This window comes from Salmo salar, chromosome 20, assembly GCF_965601325.2.
Source record: "Salmo salar chromosome 20, fSalSal1, whole genome shotgun sequence".
Lineage (NCBI taxonomy): Eukaryota > Metazoa > Chordata > Actinopteri > Salmoniformes > Salmonidae > Salmo > Salmo salar.
The window spans coordinates 56,519,146-56,539,595 of record NC_138310.1 but is presented as its reverse complement, the minus strand read 5'-3'; the positions used below and the strand labels follow the sequence as shown (position 1 = coordinate 56,539,595).

Sequence of the window (20,450 nt, the reverse complement as noted above, 5' to 3'; positions counted from 1 at the left end):
CACAAGCAGGCAGACAGGCAGACACAGTTGCTGTGGGACCAAGCAGGCAATTAGAGCAGTGAGGAATGATACGAATTGGGAATATCTTATCTCATCACTGTAACTAACTCCGTCCTAGCCATCAGCCGTGAGATACAGCTTAAATTGTCATTTTCAGCTCCCCATATCTCATTGAATACAATTCAATTATCTACATAGATGCAGCAGTGTGTGTGTGTGTGTGTGTGTGTGTGTGTGTGTGTGTGTGTGTGTGTGTGTGTGTGTGTGTGTGTGTGTGTGTGTGTGTGTGTGTGTGTGTGTGTGTGTGTGTGTGGGCAGTGTGTAGAGAGAGAGAGAGAGTGTAACTGGGAATAGTTTTGGTGTTGATGGCATAGAATGCTAGTGATAGTCTCTCGTGACAGATTATTAGTGCATGCAATATTTGGTTCTGGGGTCTGAGATGGACAATGATATAGATCTCATCTCTACAAAAATGTAAAATAGGATTGGAAACATATCTCCGTAACTTCACTGTAACTAGCAGAGCAGAACTAACAGTGTAGAAAACTTCCGATCCAAATTGCTTATCCTCTGTCAATGTGTTCAGATGAAATTCACTGTGACTATCGCAACTAGGTAACATCTCACTGTGAGCTCAGGCCCTGCCTTAAAACATGAGAGAGTGATCAAAAGTGAAAAGACCTAGATTTGGTAAGGAGTGAAAAGAGAGCTTACAAGATTTTTATCTTAGCACTTTGAGCTCCTGAGTGCATAGTCCCTTCTACTTCCTGAGCCTTCCACACACATATTCCTGTCTCTATTCAGGAATACACGTCACTGTAATTGTCACATAATCAACCAGTTCGTGTGGCCATATTGTCTCCATCATATGAAATGAGTGGATAATAAAGATATCACACTTTGTGAAACAACCCAGGATGACATATCAATGTCAAGACAATTTCCCTTCAGGGACAATAAACTTGATCCTGTCGTAAACACGACCTCTGAGCTTAATTTGAATACCTCTGCTGCCGCTGAGTGTGTAATCAATGACAATCACATTGTAACAATCACATTGATAAAAGTGGCCATGTTAGATGATTCCATAAATGAACCAAATGAACACACTAATAAACCAACCCTTCCCCCGCTCCCCAACCAAAACCCTCAGCGGAGTAAAGAAATACCATATCCAGTCAAACTTATTAAATCTGCATTCCACACACTCACTAACACAGACCCTGTTCACTCCTGGCCCAGAGTCTGTAATTAACTAAGCTGATATGGCCACAGGCCTATTACTGTGATAATACTGGTTAACAGAAGAGGGTGCACGCACTCTCTCTCTCACACACACACACACACACACACACACACACACACACACACACACACACACACACACACACACACACACACACACACACACACACACACACACACACACACACACACACACACACACACACACACATACACACACACACATACACACACACACACACACACACACACCTAACCCCTGCTCCTCATCCAGTCTGGACATTGTGTAAAAACGGCACTCTCTCATTTGCACACACAATGGGAAGATTAAAACGCTTTTTAATTGACCCAGAGCTCGGAATGAGACTAAGGGAAAGGACAGACAGACGGAGTGATACCTTTGTTTTCTAGTAAGAACACCAACCCTTACCAGTCGAGTCCCAAAGGGAGAATTCCTGTGCTACAAAGTTCTATAAATTGTCATAGATTTGGTGGCAGTCATATAGTTACAAATAAAATAATTTAATAGGATTTTATTAAAATCATCCTGATATGCATATGTTTAAAAAAAATGTTTTATTGCACATTGGCACACAGGCACACACTACTCACCGTGTTGTATCTCCCCTCAGCGTCATCCTCCAGAAGGCCCAGCCTGCACAGTGCCTTCTCATTCCTCAGCCAGTACTCTGACGAGTCCAGCACACTGCTACTGCACAGCACCTGGAAGACACAGATAACTCACACTCTTACACGCAGACACATGACTGAACTCCTTCTCAGAATGTATAACATACAAAGGCATGCACACACACACACACACACACACACACACACACACACACACACACACACACACACACACACACACACACACACACACACACACACACACACACACACACACGAGTCCCCCATTCACCTTCAGCTGACGATCTTAGTGTTTACCCTCTTGCAATAAAGATCTCTACAGGCCCTTTGTTCAAGAGGTGCTCTGTGGGACCTTGCTCTGTAAAAGGGATCAATAGCCTGTCAGTTAGCCTATTTACCCTCCAGATATTTACAGTGTTTTTACTCTTCCCCGGGAGCTGTTTCAATGGACCCTATGCGTTAAGTGTCAAGTCCTATTGACCTGCAACTTTCAATGACACTCAAGAGTCAAGAGTACCTTTGTCAGAGGGACACGTACAGTGCATTCGGAAAGTATTTAGACCCCTTGTATTCTAAAATATATATTTCTTTAATCCCTCATCAATCTACACACAATACCCCATAATGACAAAACATTTTGCATATTTATTAAAAATAAAAAACAGAAATACCTTATTTACATAAGTATTCAGACCCATTGCACTGAGACTTGAAATTGAGCTCAGGTGCATCCTGTTTCCATTGATCATCCATGAGATGTTTCTACAACTTGATTGGAGTGTACAATTGATTGCACACGATTTGGAAAGGCACACACCTGTCTATAGAAGGTCCCACAGTTGACAGTGCATGTCAGAGAAAAACCAAGCCATGAGGTTGAAGGATACCTAGTCTGTTGCACAACTGAATGCATTCAACCCAAATGTGTCTTCTGCATTTAACCCAACCTCCCTGAAAGCAGGGAGGAAAGCAAATCCAGGAAAAGAAACGCTAGTGTGTGTTTGGCGTTTGGCCAGAGCGATGTGGATGGGTAGTCAGGTTACAAAACAATAGCGATCATAATCATTTCCATAGTGTATTTTTAGGCTGATGCCATCATGCCCCCTGTGCCCCGGTCCTGCACTATCTCCCTCTGGGGTTGTCCATCTGCTCTGGGCCATCGCCAGGTAGAGGTGACTCACACTCAGATGGCCTCATGGTCATGACGTCACAATTTGGCAGAGCTTGGAGTGATGGCAGGGTTGTGTTCATTAGGCACAAAATGGGAGATATCCGCCCTAAACAGGGATGTGCTATTTCAACTTGTCCAATAATTGCCCTTTACTTCCATTACAAAATGTTTTGCGACGATGTGCACCAATGAACATAACCCAGCTTCATACATGAGCTTGAGCAGGAGCTTGATATCAGTAAATATTCACCAGTTAAAATAATATTATTCTCCCACATGTAATTTCTTAAGGCAATATTTAAATTGCTAGGTCTTTGTCAAGTCAGAGGGCCTGACCTACAGTTAGGGTTGAAATCTTGTCTTTATAAATACACAATTGGGAGCCATACAGTTTTGTGCCATTGTGCAGACACTTTTATTACCAATACTACATGTAATACAGTGGAGGCTGCTGAGGGGTGAATGGCTCAATATAATGGCTGGAACGGAACCAATGGAATGGCATCAAACCATGTATTTGATGTATTTGATGCCATTCCGCTCCAGCCATTACCAACCTCCTGTGATGTAATATTATTTTTGTATGTTCGTGGCAAAGCGGCGAGGTTCAGTGGAAGTAATTTAACGTGACAACCCGTCTACTAATGAAGTGAGTGAACAAGCAGCTATATCGACTGACAATGCTCCTTATTCAAGAGGAAGGAGGGGGAGTAGAACAGAAGAGGTTGAAACTCAATGTAATCTCCCCGAGACCGGTGTTCCTTGCCATTTCTCTCATTGTCTCCCTGGCACAGTGAGATGATGAATCCAACTAGATGACCTGAAACGCCTGGTCCTCCATCGTTGTTCTTTGTTGCAATGGCACAAACTCTCCCTCACCAGGGCGAGGGACACACACACACATTAATATTTACCAGACATACTGTACACACACACCGTCCCCCTGTATTTACCTTCTTGCAGGCGGCGACGGGGGATCCCAGGGTGCTGTCTGTGCTGACTCCCTCGGCGGCTGCCGACTCAGAGCTCTCGAACATGGCTGACGACTGGAAGTTACTGCAGGAGGAGAACAAAGTGTGTCTGTGTCAGGACCCACTGTACACAACCCCAGGGCAAGGCCTCTGTTTGGGCTTCAGAGAGCCCATTAGCCCATGGGTGAACAACTTCACCTGGGGACATGATCCCTGGCATGCCCACTGCTGTACAGGACCAGCCATTAGAGAATTGCATGAGAGGAACACAAAAACTGTGAATCTTTACTAAAAACAAAGGTAAACTCAGCCATCACATTTGTCTTGAGGTGCTTGAGACAATGTATGGTGATCATTGGTATGTTTACAACCAATATAGGATTGAAAGGAGGAAATACATTATTTTCTTCATGAAATTATTTTATCTGTGATTTGTAAGTTTAAAAGCCGCAGATTTTTTATCAGAAGTTTGTATTAATTAGGATAAAACTGGCACATAAAAAAGGAGGGAGGTACATGAAGACCAGAGAGACAGCTGGCTTTGTGATCATCACTTTTATGGTAAATTAAAAGTATTTCATATTGGAACTGGTTTAATTTAGGAATTCAAATCAAATTGTATTTGTCACATGCGCCGAATACAACAGGTGTAGACCTTACAGTGAAATGTTTACTTACAAACCCTTAACCAACAATGCATTTTTAAGAAGAAAACAATATAGAAACATCAAATAATTAAGGAACAACAAGAAAATAACAGTAGCAAGGCTATATACAGGGGGTTGCGGTACAGAGTCAATGTGCGGGGCAGTGGTTAGTCAAGGTAATTGAGGTCATATGTACATGTAGGTAGAGGTAAAGTGACTATGCATGGATAATAAATAGAGAGTAGCAGCAGAGTATAAATGGGGGGTGGGGACAATGTAAATAGTCTTGGTAGCCATTTGATTAACAGTTCAAGAGTCTTATGGCTTGGGGGTAGAAGCTGTTAAGAAGTATTTTTGACCTAAACTTGGCGCTCCGGTACCGCTTGCAGTGCGGTAGCAGAGAGAACAGTCTATGACTAGGGTGGCTGGAGTCCTTGGGAATTTTTTGGGCCTTCCTCTGACACCTGGGTGGCAGGAAGGTCCTGGGTGGGTCCTGAGTGGCAGGAAGCTTGGCCCCAGTGATGTACTAGGCCGTATGCACTACCCTCTGCATTGCCTTGCGGTCAGAGGCCGAGCAGTTTCCATACCAGGCGGTGATGCAACCAGTCAGGATGTTCTCGATGGTGCAGCTATAGAACTTTTTGAGGATCTGAGGACCCATGCTAAATCTTTTCAGTCTCCTGAGGCGGAATAGGCGTTGTTGTGCCCTCTCCACGACTGTCTTGGTGTGTTTGGACCATGATAGTTTGTTGGTGATGTGGACACCAAGGAACTTGAAGCTCTCAACCTGCTCCACTACAGCCCCGCTGATGAGAATGGGGGCATGCCCGGTCCTTCTTTTTCTGTTGTCCACAATCATCTCCTTTGTTTTGATCACGTTGAGGGAGAGGTTGTTATCCTGCCACCACACTGCCAGGTCTCTGACCTCCTCCCTATAGGCAGTCTCATCATTGTCAGTGATCAGGCCTACCACTTTTGTGTCGTCAGCAAACTTACTGATGGTGTTGGAGTCATGCTTGGCCACGCAGTCATCGGTGAAAAGGGAGTACAGGAGGGGACTGAGCACACACCACTGAGGAGCCCCAGAGTTGAGGATCAGTGTGGCAGACGTGTTGTTGCCTACCCTCACCACCTGGGGGCCACCCGTCAGGAAGTCCAGGATACAGTTGCAGAGGGAGGTGTTTAGTCCCTGGGTCCTTAGCTTAGTGATAGCTTTGAGGGTACTATGGTGTTGAACGCTTAGCTATAGTCAATAAATAGCATTCTCACATCGGTGTTCCTTTTGTCCAGGTGGGAAAGTGCAGTGTGGAGGGCAATAGATATAGCATCATCTGTGGATCTGTTGCGGCAGTATGCAAATTGGAGTGGGTCTAGGGTTTCTGGGATAATGGTGTTGATGTGAGCCATGACCAGCCTTTCAAAGCACTTCATGGCTACAGACTTGTGGGGACGACATCTTCGATGCCTTTATTGATGGAGCCAGTGACTGATGTGGTGTACTCCTCAATGCCATTGGAAGAATCCCGGAACATAGTCCAGTCTGTGCTAGCAAAACAGTCCTGTAGCTTAGCATCTGCATCTTCTGACCACTTCCTTATTGAGCGAGTCACTGGTACTTCCTGCTTTAGTTTTTGCTTGTAAGCAGGATAGAGTTATTGTCAGATTTGCCAAATGGAGGGCGAGGGAGAGGTTTGTACGTGTCTCTATTGTGTGCGGAATAAAGGTGGTCTAGAGTTTTTTTCTCCTCTGGTTGCACATTTAACATGCTGGTAGAAATGAGGTAAAACGGATGTAAGTTTCCCTCCAATAAAGTCCCTGGCCAGTAGGAGCGCCGCCTCCGGATGTGCATTTTCCTGTTTGCTTATGGCCCTATACAGCTCGTTGAGTGCCAGCATCGGTTTGTGGTGGTAAATATAGATGAAAACTCTCTTGGTAAATAATGTGGTCTACAGCTGATCATGAGATACTCTACTTCAGGTGAGCAAAACCTTGAGACTTCCTTAACCTCTTCGCTAGAGGGGGCAGTATTTTCACGGCCGGATGAAAAACGTACCCAAATTAAACGGCCTACTTCTCGGGCCCAGAGTCAAATATTTGCATATTATTAGTAGATTTGGATAGAAAACACTCTGAAGTTTCTAAAACTGTTTGAACATTTCGTGACAAAATATTTCAAAATATTCCATTACCGTACTTCGAAGAATGTCAAACGCTGTTTAAAATAAAATTGTATGCTATTTTTCTCGTAAAATAGCAATAATATTCCAACTGGGCGACGTTGTATTCATTCAAAGACTGAAAGAACAAAATGGAGTAGTCTCGTGGACGCGCATCTCCAGTGTCACTGTCCCCAGGCAGGCCAGTAACAAACAGAGCTGCTGTACTTAGCCCAGAGACTGCAGAGCTCTCATTCCACTTTCTGGCGCCTTCTGAGAGCCAATGGAAGCCTTAGAAAATGTCACGTTACAGCACAGATGCTGTATTTTCGATAGAGAGGCTACAGAAGGACAATAACTTGTCAGACAGGGCACTTCCTGTATGGAATCTTCTCAGGTTTTGGCCTGCCATATGAGTTCTGTTATACTCACAGACACCATTCAAACAGTTTTAGAAACTTTAGAGTGTTTTCTATCCAAATCTACTAATTATATGCATATTCTCATTTCTGGGCAGGAGTAGTAACCAGATTAAATCGGGTACGTTTTTTATCCGGCCATGAAAATACTGCCCCCTATCCCAAACAGGTTAACGAGAATCTTATCTTTAAAATGGTGTAAAATAGTCGTATGTTTGAAAAATTGAAATTATTGCATTTTTGAGGTTTTTGTATTTCGCGCCATGCTCTTCCATTGGATATTGGCGAGGCGTTCCGCTAGCGGAACCCCTAGATGTAATTAATATTAGATCACTTGGATCAGCTGTTATTTACAAATAGACACAGACTGCCACCCCTTGTCTTACCAGAGGCAGCTGTTCTATCTTGCTGATGGACTGAAAACCCCACCAGCTGTATGTTATCCATGTCGTAGTTTAGCCACAACTCGGTGAAACATAAGATATTACAATTTTTTATGTCCCGTTGGTAGGATATCTTTGATCGGAGCGCATCCATTTTGTTATCCAATGATTGCACGTTGGCTAATAGGACTGATGGTAGAGGGGGTTTACTCATTCGCCTACAAATTCTCAGAAGGCAGCCCTACCTACGCCCCCTTTTTCTCCGTATTTTTCTCCGAGAAAGCAGTATATCCTTCGCGTCAGACTCGTTAAAGAAATTAGCCTACTTACAGCGGTATCGATCAGAATTTATGTGTGCCTACATTGTATTTTGCCCAAGGTAAGTAAGTCCCCTCCTTTGAGGGGAAGTTTGCTGCACATAAAATAATTCAGTCATTACAGCAGAGTTACTATTATTTGACTCGAAAAGAGCAGCTTGAACTATTTTGGGAATTAACTTCTCTAGGGTAGGGGGCAGTATTTTGACGTCCAGATGAAAGGCGTGCCCGTAGTAAACTGCCTGCTACTCAGGCTCAGAAGGTAGGATATGCATATTATTAGTAGATTTGGATAGAAAACACTGAAGTTTCTAAACCTGTTTGAATGATGTCTGTGAGTATAACAGAACTCATATGGCAGGCAAAAACCTGAGAAAAAATCCAACCAGGAAGTGTGGAAATCTGAGGTTTGTAGTTTTTCAAGTGTTTGCCTATACAGTATACAGTGACTTAGGGTTAATTTTGCACTTCCTAAGGCTTCCACTAGATGTCAACAGTATTTAGAACGTTGTTTCATGCTTCTACTGTGAATAGGGAGAGAATAAGAGCTCCTGGAGTCAGACGAATGAGAAAATGACATGAGCTCAGTAGTGAGATTTATGATAAAAACATCCTAAAGATTGATTCTATACATCGTTTGACACGTTTCTACGAACTGTAATATAACTTTTTTGACTTTTCGTCTGAACTCAATGCGCTAGCACAGCGCATTTGAAGTACTCGACCGAACGCGCAAACAAAAAGGAGGTATTTGGACATATATATGGACTTTATCGAAACAAATGAACACTTATTGGGGAACTGGGATTCCTGGGAGTGCATTCCGACAAAGATCATCAAAGGTAAGTGAATATTTATAATATTATTTCCGAGTTTTGTTGACTCCACAAAATGGCGGGTTTGGTTTCGTGTCTGAACGCAGTACTCAGATTATTGCAAAGTGTGCTTTCGCTGTAAAGTTTTTTGGAAATCTGACACAGCGGTTGTATTAAGGAGAAGTGTATCTATAATTCTTTGAATAACAGTTTAATATTTTATCAACGTTTATGATGAGTATTTCTGTAAATTGATGTGCTCATTCACCGCAGCGTGTTCGTAATTCCACATATTTATTAAACGTGAAACTGAATGCAACACACTTAAATACTTGAATATACAAAAACAACAAACTGTAATGCAGAGAGGACAACACACTACTCAAAAGATAATAACCCACAAACAACAACGAGAAAAACTCCTACTTAAATATGATCTCTAATCAGAGGCAATGAGGATCAGCTTCCTCCAATTAGAGATCAACCCCAAACAATCACAACATAGAAATAGACAAACTAGAACTAAAAATAGAAATAGAAAACATAGAACAACCCAAAACACCCCCTGTCACGCCCTGCCCTACTCTACTATAGAAAATGACATCTTACTAGGGTCAGGACATGACAGGAAGTTTTGGGAGGCAAAACATTTCTGAACATTACACACCAATGTAAAATGGGGTTTTTGGATATAAATATGAACTTTATCGAGCAAAACATACATGTATTGTGTAACATGAAATCCTATGAGTGCCATCTGATGAAGATCATCAAAGGTTAGTGATTAATTCTAGCTGTATTTCTGGTTTTTGTGACACCTCTCCTTGCTTGGAAAATGTCTGTGGTTTTTCTTGTCTAGGTGCTGTCCTAACATAATCTAATGCTATGCTTTCGCCGTAAAGCCTTTTTGAAATCGAACAATGTGGTTGGATTAACGAGAAGTTCATCTTTAAAATGGTGTTAAATAGTTGTATGTTTGAGAAATTTGAATTATGAGATTTTTGTTGTATTGAATTTGGGGCCCTGCTATTTCACTGGCTGTTGGCAGTGTGTCCCGCCGGTGGGACGCTAGCGTCCCACATACCCCAGACAGGTTAACCTGTTTAGGATAGGGGGCAGTATTGACACGGCTGGATAAAAAACATACCCGATTTAATCTGGTTACCACTCCTACCCAGTAACTAGAATATGCATATACTTATTACATATGGATAGAAAACACCCTAAATTTTCTAAAACTGTTTGAATGGTGTCTGTGAGTATAACAGAACTCAAATGGCAGGTCAAAACCTGAGAGATTCCTTTACAGGAAGTGGCCTGTCTGACCATTTCTTGAACTTGTTTTCCATCTCTATCATTTACTAAGGATCTCTGCTCTAACGTGACACTTCCCACGTCGTCCATAGGCGCTCAGAGCCCGGGAAAAAACAGAATGTCGTCATTCCAGCCCCAGGCTGAAACACATTATCGCCTTTCTCAAGTGGCCGATCAAGGGACACTGGCTTATGCGCGTGACCCCGACCGCCCCCGCCTTTGGGATTTTTTCCTCTGTTTGCCGAAAAGGAGATTCCCTGTCGGAATATTATCGCTTTTCTATGAGAAAAATGTCGTAAAAATTGATTTTAAACAGCGGTTGACATGCTTCGAAGTACGGTAATGGAATACTTAGAATTTTATTGTCACGAATTGCGCCATGCGCGCGACACTTCTTTACTATTTCGGATAGTGTCTGGAACGCACGAACAAAACGCCGCTATTCGGATATAACGATGGATTATTTTGGACCAAACCAACATTTGTTATTGAAGTAGCAGTCCTGGGTGTGTATTCTGACGAAGACAACAAAAGGTAATCAAACTTTTATAATAGTAAATATGATTATGGTGAGTGCTAAACTTGCCGGGTGTCTAAATAGCGAGCCCGTGATGCCTGGGCTATGTACTTAGAATATTGCAAAATGTGCTTTCACCAAAAAGCTATTTTAAAATCGGACATATCGAGTGCATAGAGGAGGTCTGTATCTATAATTCTTAAAATAATTGTTATGCTTTTTGTGAACGTTTATCGTGAGTAATTTAGTAAAATGTTAGCGAATTCCCCGGAAGTTTGCGGGGGGTATGCTAGTTCTGAACGTCACATGCTAATGTAAAAAGCTGGTTTTTGATATAAATATGAACTTGATTGAACAAAACATGCATGTATTGTATAACATAATGTCCTAGGGTTGTCATCTGATGAAGATCATCAAAGGTGAGTGCTGCATTTAGCTGTCTTCTGGGTTTTGGTGACATTATATGCTGGCTTGAAAAATGGGTGTCTGATTATTTATGGCTTGGTACTCTGCTGACATAATCTAATGTTTTGCTTTCGTTGTAAAGCCTTTTTGAAATCGGACAGTGTGGTTAGATTAACGAGAGTCTTGTCTTTAAATGGCTGTAAAATAGTCATATGTTTGAGAAATTGAAGTAATAGGATTTTTAAGGTTTTGAAAATCGCGCCACAGGATAGCAGTGGCTGTTAAGTAGGTGGGACGAATTCGTCCCGCCTAGCCTAGAGAGGTTAATAAGTGACTGATTGTGACCACTAGAGTAGAGGTAAAACACAGAGTTAATTCAAATATACTGTTTATAAATATTGCGAGAGTCAATGTGATCCTGCTCACAGATTAGCAGTTCAATTTTGATTTTGCCGCCATTTATATTTTCTTCCTCACGCTGACAGTGACAGAATGTCTTTGCATTCAGGTAAGTAATATTGTTTTAAATTCAAAAGTGGCCTGTGTCAACCATTTAGCGTATCCTTATCATGTATCATTAGCTAGTTCCAGATATTAAGCCAAATATGAATTATTACCTAGCAGTCGATCGGTATAGTATAGCCAGTTTTTTTTTAACCCAGCCAGGCTTGGCACCATTCTAAAAGCGTAGCTACCGTTAGCTAACTATCTAACTAATCATTTTAGCTCAGTTTGACAGAATGGACATACAGTACAAAAGGTAGGTACTTGAAGCGGCTAAATTCCTATTTTTTTGTATCACCACAGTTGAATAAACCAATAAACGTGTGGCAATTCGACATCAAATGTTTTGTAATGTTACCGTGTCAATTAGCTAATGTTAGCTAACACTAACAGGGTAACTTAGCTACAGCAGTTAGCTAACGTTACCTAGCTAGCTAGCTAATAGCTAATGTTAACGCTTCGAAGTCACCGACTGCGTCATTGTATCAATGCTGCATAACATTCTGAGCAGCTACGCAACTATACTGAATTCAGATATCTCAAAACCTTGTCTTTTTGACACCACTTGCTGACAGTTACAGGGACTTAAACACAAAAAATGCTGCTTGGAGACAAGTGTCCACGATAGTTGGATTGCCAGTTCAGTTTAGTAGTGAGCTTGTGCTAGATGTGGCTAGTTAGCTAGCTAGCTAACCTAACTAGCTAGCTTATTAACCTAGCCAATGAGGTGTGTGTGTGTGTGTGTGTGTGTGTGTGTGTGTGTGTGTGTGTGTGTGTGTGTGTGTGTGTGTGTGTGTGTGTGTGGGGGGAAGGAGAAATAGTAATATAAATAATGCTAGTTACTACCCATGATAACTGGCCAAATAATCCTATTTGAAAGACTGGGAGTGTGTATGTGAGATAAATAGTAATAGAAATGATGGTAGATACTACCACTGATAATTTGGTCAGATAACAGTGTGTGTACAGTAGGTGACATGTCCATGATAGCTACAGTATCTAATAACTATAGTTATGGTAATGGTTTGGCTTATCATGTTCATGTCTATGTATAAGAAGACTGTAGGAGTAAGTGGAGACGACTCAGAGACAGGTATCAGAGAGCGAGAAGGGCAGAGAAAGAGAAGAAGAGGTCTGGGTCAGCAATTTCAGGCCAGCAGCCTTGGCGCTTCTGCCACATTCTTTCTTTTCTGGATCCATTTATTGTGCCTAGGGCAACGAGTGGCAATTTTACAGCCAGACCCTCTACTATGTCATCCACAAGTGTGGGCGCCACCGGTGCATCAAGACCCTCTACATCATCTACAAGTGTGACCATCGCCTCCACCGATGCAGGGAGACCCTCTATAACGTCTACATCATCAACAAGTATGACCACCACCGGTGCAGCCATGGAAGATGAGGAAATGGAGGAAGCACCTCTGGATCTAGGACCACCTGAGATTATTATTGATAAGGGAATCTATATGCTTAAAGGTAATGATTAAAGAATTCCACCCTGAAACACAACTATTAGTGATTATTAGTTTATGTAACATGTATAATGAATTAGAATGGTAAACTTCACTGTGACTAAGGAGAGACCCGAGAACCATTGAACTATATATGACCCGACCTGGCTAGAACTCTGAGAAACTTACGATAGGACGATAGGATAGGAGTCCTTTCAAGGTTCCTCAAATCACGGGGGAATGGAACTGTCGGCTTGGTAGTGATAAACAGTGGATACAACTCACCTACTGTTCGTGTGTATGTATGTGCGTAGGATATCTACTGTTTGTGTGGAGGTATGTGTGTAAGTAGGGAGTGAATTATAAAATTGATGTTTTTGTATAATGGACTTCAGGACGTTCTCGTGAATAAACTGTACGAAACTTTTGCATAAGCTGAGTCTTTGCCTAATTATTATTAACCTGTCCGGGCTAGGGGCCAGTATTTTCACGGCCGGATGAAAAACGTACCCAATTTAACCTGTTTGGGCTAGGGGGCAGTATTGAGAATTTTGGAAAAAAATATGTGCCCATTTTTAACTGCCTCCTACACCAACTCAGAAGCTAGAATATGCATATTATTGTTCAGGTTTGGATAGAAAACACCCTAAAGTTTCTAAAACTGTTTGAATGGTGTCTGTGAGTATAACAGAACTCCTCTGGCAGGCAAAAACCTGACAAGGTTTCATGCAGGAAGTGGCCTGTCTGACAAGGAGTCGTGCGTCTTGCATCTGTTTATTGAAAAGTAAGGATCTTAGCTGTAACGTGACAATTCCCAGGGCTCCAATAGGCTCTCAGGACGCGGGAAAATCATGAAGGTTGACGAGGCAGCCTCAGGCTGAAACAGATTATCATCTTATTCAAGTGTCCCATTAGGTGACAATGGAGTGAGGCGCGTGCGCGATTAGCCCCCGTGGAGTATTTTAATTCGGCTGTTTAGTTTCTTGCAGATTCCCGGTCGGAATATTATCGCTTTTCCACGAGATAAATGGCATAAAAAATGGTTTTAAACAGCGGTTGACATGCTTCGAAGTACAGTAATGGAATATTTAGAGATTTTTTGTCACGCCATGCGCTATGCTCGTGACCGTGGATTACCATTCTGATAGTGTCTAGAACTCACGAACAAAACGTCGCTGTTTGGATATAATGATGGATTATTTGGGACCAAACCTACATTTGTTATTGAAGAAGAAGTCCTGGGACTGCATTCTGACGAAGAACAAGAAAGGTAAGAACATTTTTCTTATAGGAAATGTGATTTTGGTGAAGGCTGAACTGCGTGGGTGTCTAAATAACTAGCCCTGTGATGCCGGGCTATGTACTTAGAATATTGCAAAATGTGCTTCATCCGAAAAGCTATTTTAAAATCGGACATATCGAGTGCATAGAGGAGTAATGTATCTATAATTCTTAAAATAATTGTTATGCTTTTTGTGAACGTTTATCGTGAGTAATTTAGCAAACTGTTAGTAAATTCCCCGGAAGTTTGCTAGTTCTGAACGTCACATGCTAATGTAAAAAGCTGTTTTTTGATATAAATATGAACTTGATTGAACAAAACATGCATGTATTGTATAACATAATGTCCTAGGGTTGTCATCTGATGAAGATCATCAAAGGTGAGTGCTGCATTTAGCTGTCTTCTGGGTTTTGGTGACATTATATGCTGGCTTGAAAAATGGGTGTCTGATTATTTATGGCTTGGTACTCTGCTGACATAATCTAATGTTTTGCTTTCGTTGTAAAGCCTTTTTGAAATCGGACAGTGTGGTTAGATTAACGAGAGTCTTGTCTTTAAATAGCTGTAAAATAGTCATATGTTTGAGAAATTGAAGTAATAGGATTTTTAAGGTTTTGAAAATCGCGCCACAGGCTGCAAGGGCGTAGGTGGGACGAATTCGTCCCGCCTAGCCCAGAGAGGTTAAACAGGTTACTACTCTGGCCCAGAAACTAGAATATGCATATTATTAGTAGATTTGGATAGAAAACACTCTGAAGTTTCTAAAACTGTTTGAATGGTGTCTGTGAGTATAACAGAACTCATATGGCAGGCAAAAACCGGAGAAAAAGTCAATCAGGAAGTGGAGGATTTGAGAATTGTTCTTCTTCTTTTTAGTCCCTTTCGAAACTACAGTATCCGTGGGGTTACGTTGCACTTCCTAAGACTTCCATTGGCTGTCAACAGCCTTCAGAAAGTGGTTTGAGCATTCTCCTGTCACTGGGCAGATAATAGGAGCTCAGTTTCTGAGTGGACTGCCTGGCAACAAAGGGATTGGATATGTGCGGTCACGTGAGCACGCTGTTCCATCTTTTTCTCCTTGAATGAATACGCTATTGTCCTGTTGGAACATTATTGCAATTTTACGTTAAAAATACCATCAAGATTGCTTTTAAACAGCGTTTGACATGCTTCTAAGTATGGTAATGGAACATTTTGACTTTTCGTCTCTGGTTCAGCGCTCGCGCGTTATGCCTTTGGATAAGTGATCTGTACGCACAAACAAAACAGATTTATTTGGACATAAATATGGATTATTTGGAACAAAAACAACATTTCTTGTGGAAGTAGCAGTCCTGGGAGTGCATTCTGACGAAGATCAGCAAAGGTAAGAGAATATTTCTAATACTAATTCTGAGTTTAGGTTGCCCCGAACTTGGCGGTTGTCTGTATAGCTCACCGTGATGGCTGAGCTATGTACTCAGAATATTGAAAAATGTGCTTTCTCCGTAAAGCTATTTTAAAATCTGACACAGCGGTTGCATCCAGGGGTAGTCTATCTATAATTCTTTAAATAATTGTTATATATTTTGTCAACGTTTATGATGAGTATTTTTGTAAATTGATGTGTACATTCCCCAGACGTTTTGGTGGGAATACATTTTCTGAACATCACGCGCCAATGTAAAATGCTGTTTTTGGATATAAATATGAACTTTATCGATGTGTGTAACATATGTGTAACATAATGTCCTAGGAGTGTCATCTGATGAAGATCGTCAAAGGTTAGTGCTTCATTTAGCTGTGTTTTGGGTTTTATTGACACATGTCCTTGCTTGGAAAATGGCTGTGTGATTATTTTTGTACTCTCCTAACATAATCTAATGTTTTGCTTTCGCTGTAAAGCCTTTTTGAAATCGGACAATGTGGTTACATCAAGGAGAAGTGTATCTTTAAAATGGTGTAAAATAGTTGTATGTTTGAGAAAGTTGAATTATGACATTTTGTTGTTTTTGAATTTGCCGCCCTGATATTTCACTGGCTGTGTCCCCCTGGTGGGACGCTAGCCCATAGAAGTTAAACCCGGGGATTGGTCAAAGCTTATTGATTGTTAGTTATTATCATTGGGATTGAAAATTCTCGTGACAATTATGAACCTCACGATTATTATGAACCTCATTATGAACCTCACGGCAGCCCAACCTGATGCTCACAGGAAGGAGGATGAAGAGACCCTCTTTGCCATGAGCCTGGTGCCAATCCTGAAGAGGCTGCATCAGCAAAGAAAAGCAGCAGTCAAGGTTAAAATGTATCAGCTGCTTTTCAAAGCCAAGTTCAATGGTACATTCTTTCTTCTCCACAACACAGGTAGTGTCATAAGTATTGCGACAGTGAAGTAAAGTAGGTAATTTTTACAGTTTACTCATGTATGCTAATTGGTATTTCAGATCAAAGGATTAATTTGAGGCAAATATAAAGCTGTTGTTTCTGGGTTAGAAAATATCCTAAAACAACAGTTTGCTGTCTAAATATTTGCCTGTCATATTCATCTTTTGATCTGAAATGCAAACTCCATGAGTAAACAGCAAGAATAACTAACTTTACCACACTGTTCCAATATTTATGCAACTAACTACACTATACAAGCCGTATTTAGTCTTAGGATAGCATTCATTATTTGTGTTTTTACAGAATTGAAACTCACACACCGGAGAATTAATAGATGCTCTTGTTGGTCTCTTAAAAGACTAAAGGTGAATATATATTTTAAAAATTTAACTAGGCAAGTCAATTAAGAACAAATTCTTATTTACAATGACGGCCTACCAGGGAACAGTGGGTTAACTGCCTTGTTCAGGGGTAGAACGACAGATCTTTATCTTGTCAGCTCGGGGATTCGATCCAACAACCTTTCAGTTACTGGCCCAACACTCAGACCACTAGGCTACCTGCCACCCTGCGTCCATCACGTCCAGGCTACCTGCCAAGTCCTTGACGTCCAGGGGCCATTTGTTTGTTTAGCTGTGTTATGGCTACACATTACTTACTTTTTTCAGAGACAGAGTCACACACACACACCTCACACACCTCTCCTCCAGTCCTCTCTGTACCTCAGATCTCCAGTGCCCTGCCCTCTCTCTCTTTATGGCCATGTCTGAAGTTCCCCTACTACGTCTAGGCTTTATCAATAGTCCCTGTATCTGTCTGCAGTTGTGCCAAAAATACGTGCTCTTGTTGTTTTATTTTTTGTAAAATGTTTACAACACACATACATGTCATGTTCTTTCCTGTACTTGAATACTTATTAAATTCTGTTTTCATAGTCAGTTGTTTCATTTCTTTATTAATTTCTCATTTAGACTTAATCTGCTTATTTCTTCCCTACACCTTTGCAGATTTAAGACAAGACGAAAGTTCCACCAGCATTTTGTCAGACCAGTGAAGATGGTTGTAAACTGTACTATTTGTATGGACCCTAGGTTACCCCTAGGTTACCCTTTCCCTTTGTTATCATACTAACTGTATGTCGTATAACCTTAATTAGTGCTCCTGCTCACCTGATGTACCATGTCAGGTGTGTATAATACTGACGTTAATGGGAGAGGGAAGGGGTTAATTTAGGGATAGGGGGCAGCATTGGGAAGTTTGGATGAAAACCGTGCCCAGAGTAAACTGCCTGTTACTCAAGCCCAGAAGCTAGAATATGTATATAGTAGATTTGGATAGAAAACACTCTAAAGTTTCCAAAACTGATAAAATAATGTCTGTGAGTATAACAGAACTCATATGGCAGGCAAAAACCTGAGAAAAATCCAACCAGCAAGTGGGAATTCTGAGGTTTGTAGTTTTCAAGTGAATGCCTATCGAATATCCAGTGTCTGTGGGGTCAGATTGCACTTCCTAAGGCTTCCACTAGATGTCAACAGTCTTTAGAAGTTGTTTGAGGCTTCGATTGTGAAAGGGGAGCAAATAAGAGCACTCTAAGCAGATGGCCCAGGTGAAAGCCTTTAGTTTAGTCACACACGTGGCCGTGAGCGTTCCCTTTCCTTTCTAATGAAAACAGTATTGTCCGGTTGAAACATTATTGAATATTTATGATAAAAACACACTAAGGATTGATTAGAAACATCGTTTGACATGTTTCTACGAACTCAAATTGAACTTTTTTGACTTTTCGTCTTGACTTTGTGGCCGCGCTTTGTGCATTTGGATTACTGTACTAACCGCGCAAACAAAAAGGAGGTATTTGGACATAAAGATTAACTTTATCGAACAAAACAAACATTTTTTGTCTAACATGGAGACCTGGGAGTGCCATCAGATGAAGATCATCAAAGGTAAGTGATTAATTTTAATACTATTTCTGACTTTTGTGACACCTCTCCTTGGTTGGAAAATGGCTGTATGGTTTTCTGTGGCTAGGCGCTGACCTAACATAATCGCATGGTGTGCTTTCACCGTACAGCCTTTTTGAAATCGGACACAGCGGCTGGATTAACAAGAAGTGTATCTTTAATCGTATGTATAACACTTGTATCTTATATCAATGTTTATAATGAGTATTTCTGTAATTTGATGTGGCTCTCTGCATTTTCACCAGATGTTTGTTTGAGACAATGCATTTCTGAACATAACACGCCAATTTCAAATGAGGTTTTTGGACATAAAGATTAACTTTATTGAACAAAACAAACATTTATTGTCTAACATGGAGTCCTGGGAGTGCCACCAGATGAAGATCATCAAAGGTTAGTGATTAATTTTAACGCTATTTCTGATTTTTGTGATTTATGACACCCCAGAGACAATGAGACATAAAATAATCTGTGAACAAAATGCTATTTTATGGAGAATGGTAGATGGTTCTTAAAATAACCTTTGTGTTAGGGGGCTCTTAAACGAGTTGTTTCACTCCACGGCATTCTGCCATGGGACTTCACCTGCTGGCGATGAGAGGTAGGTGTTCAGCTTCTCCCTCACCTGGAGTGCCTGTCTGGGGGCGTTGTTGGCACCTTCCCTGGTGACATCAGGTAGGTAACCATTTGTCGTGCCCTTCTCCATCTGGAGCGGCTCCTGGAATGACATCCGCAGGTAGTTGTGGAGAACACGTGGCCTTCACCAAGCACTCTAGGATACATTCTCCACCGGGCTGCCAGAATCCCACAGGCGCATTCAACAACTAACCTTGCCCTGGACAGTCGTTTGTTAAAGATCCTTACAGGCTTTGGCAATGGCAGCTGGCGTCCAACGTAGGGCCTCATGAGGTTGGGTATCAAAGGGAAGGCCTCATCACCAACGAAAACGTGGGGAACGGGTCCCAGCCCCAGGGAGTAATGCAGGTGGTGGAATCTCCAGTGTGCCATCCTGACCACATTCTTATCGGCAGACTCAACAGCCTTGGTTTCTCAAATGACTGCCTCGCCAGGTTCACCAACTACTTCTCTAATGGAGTTCAGTGTGTCAAATCGGAGGGCCTGTTGTCTGGACCTCTGGCAGTCTCTATGGGGGTGCCACAGGGTTCAAGTCTCGAGCCGACCCTCTTCTCTGTATACATCAATGATGTCGCTCTTGCTGCTGGTGATTCTCTGATCCACCTCTACACAGATTACACCATTCTGTATACTTCTGGCCCTTCTTTGGACACTGTGTTAACTAACCTCCAGATGAGCTTCAATGCTATACAACTCTCCTTCCGTTGCCTCCAACTGATCTTAAATGCAAGTAAATCTAAATGCATGCTCTTCAACCGATCGCTGCCCGCACCTGCCCGCCCGTCCAGCATCACTACTCTGGACGGTTCTGACTTAGAATATGTGGACAACTACAAATACCTAGGTGTCTGGTTAGACTGTAAACTCTCCTTCCAGACTCACATTAAGCATCTCCAATCCAAAATTAAATCTAGAATCGGCTTCCTATTTCGCAACAAAGCATCCTTCACTCATGCTGCTAAACACACCCTTGTAAAACTGACCATCCTACCGATCCTCGACTTCAGCGATGTCATTTACAAAATAGCCTCCAACACTCTACTCAACAAATTGGATGCAGTCTATCACAGTGCCATCTGTTTTGTCACCAAAGCCCCATATTCTACCCACCATTGAGACCTGTACGCTCTCATTGGCTGGCCCTCGCTTCATACTCATCGCCAAACCCACTGGCTCCAGGTCATCTACAAGTCTGTGCTACGTAAAGCCCCGCCTTATCTCAGCTCACTGGT

The 20,450-nt window shown here is 41.8% G+C and overlaps 1 protein-coding gene across 2 annotated transcripts in view; it reads right to left on the bottom strand.

Moving 5' to 3' along the window:
* LOC106580907 (A-kinase anchor protein SPHKAP) overlaps positions 1-20,450 on the bottom strand; it is a 79,135-nt gene that overhangs the window by 46,575 nt on the left and 12,110 nt on the right. For both annotated transcript variants that reach the window (XM_082966553.1, XM_082966554.1), the window contains exons 2-3: positions 4,021-4,123; positions 1,858-1,968 (exon numbers count right to left, since the gene is read on the bottom strand). In XM_082966553.1, coding sequence (XP_082822679.1) covers positions 1,858-1,968; positions 4,021-4,123 — 214 coding nt within the window. The remainder of the gene's footprint in view (positions 1-1,857; positions 1,969-4,020; positions 4,124-20,450) is intronic.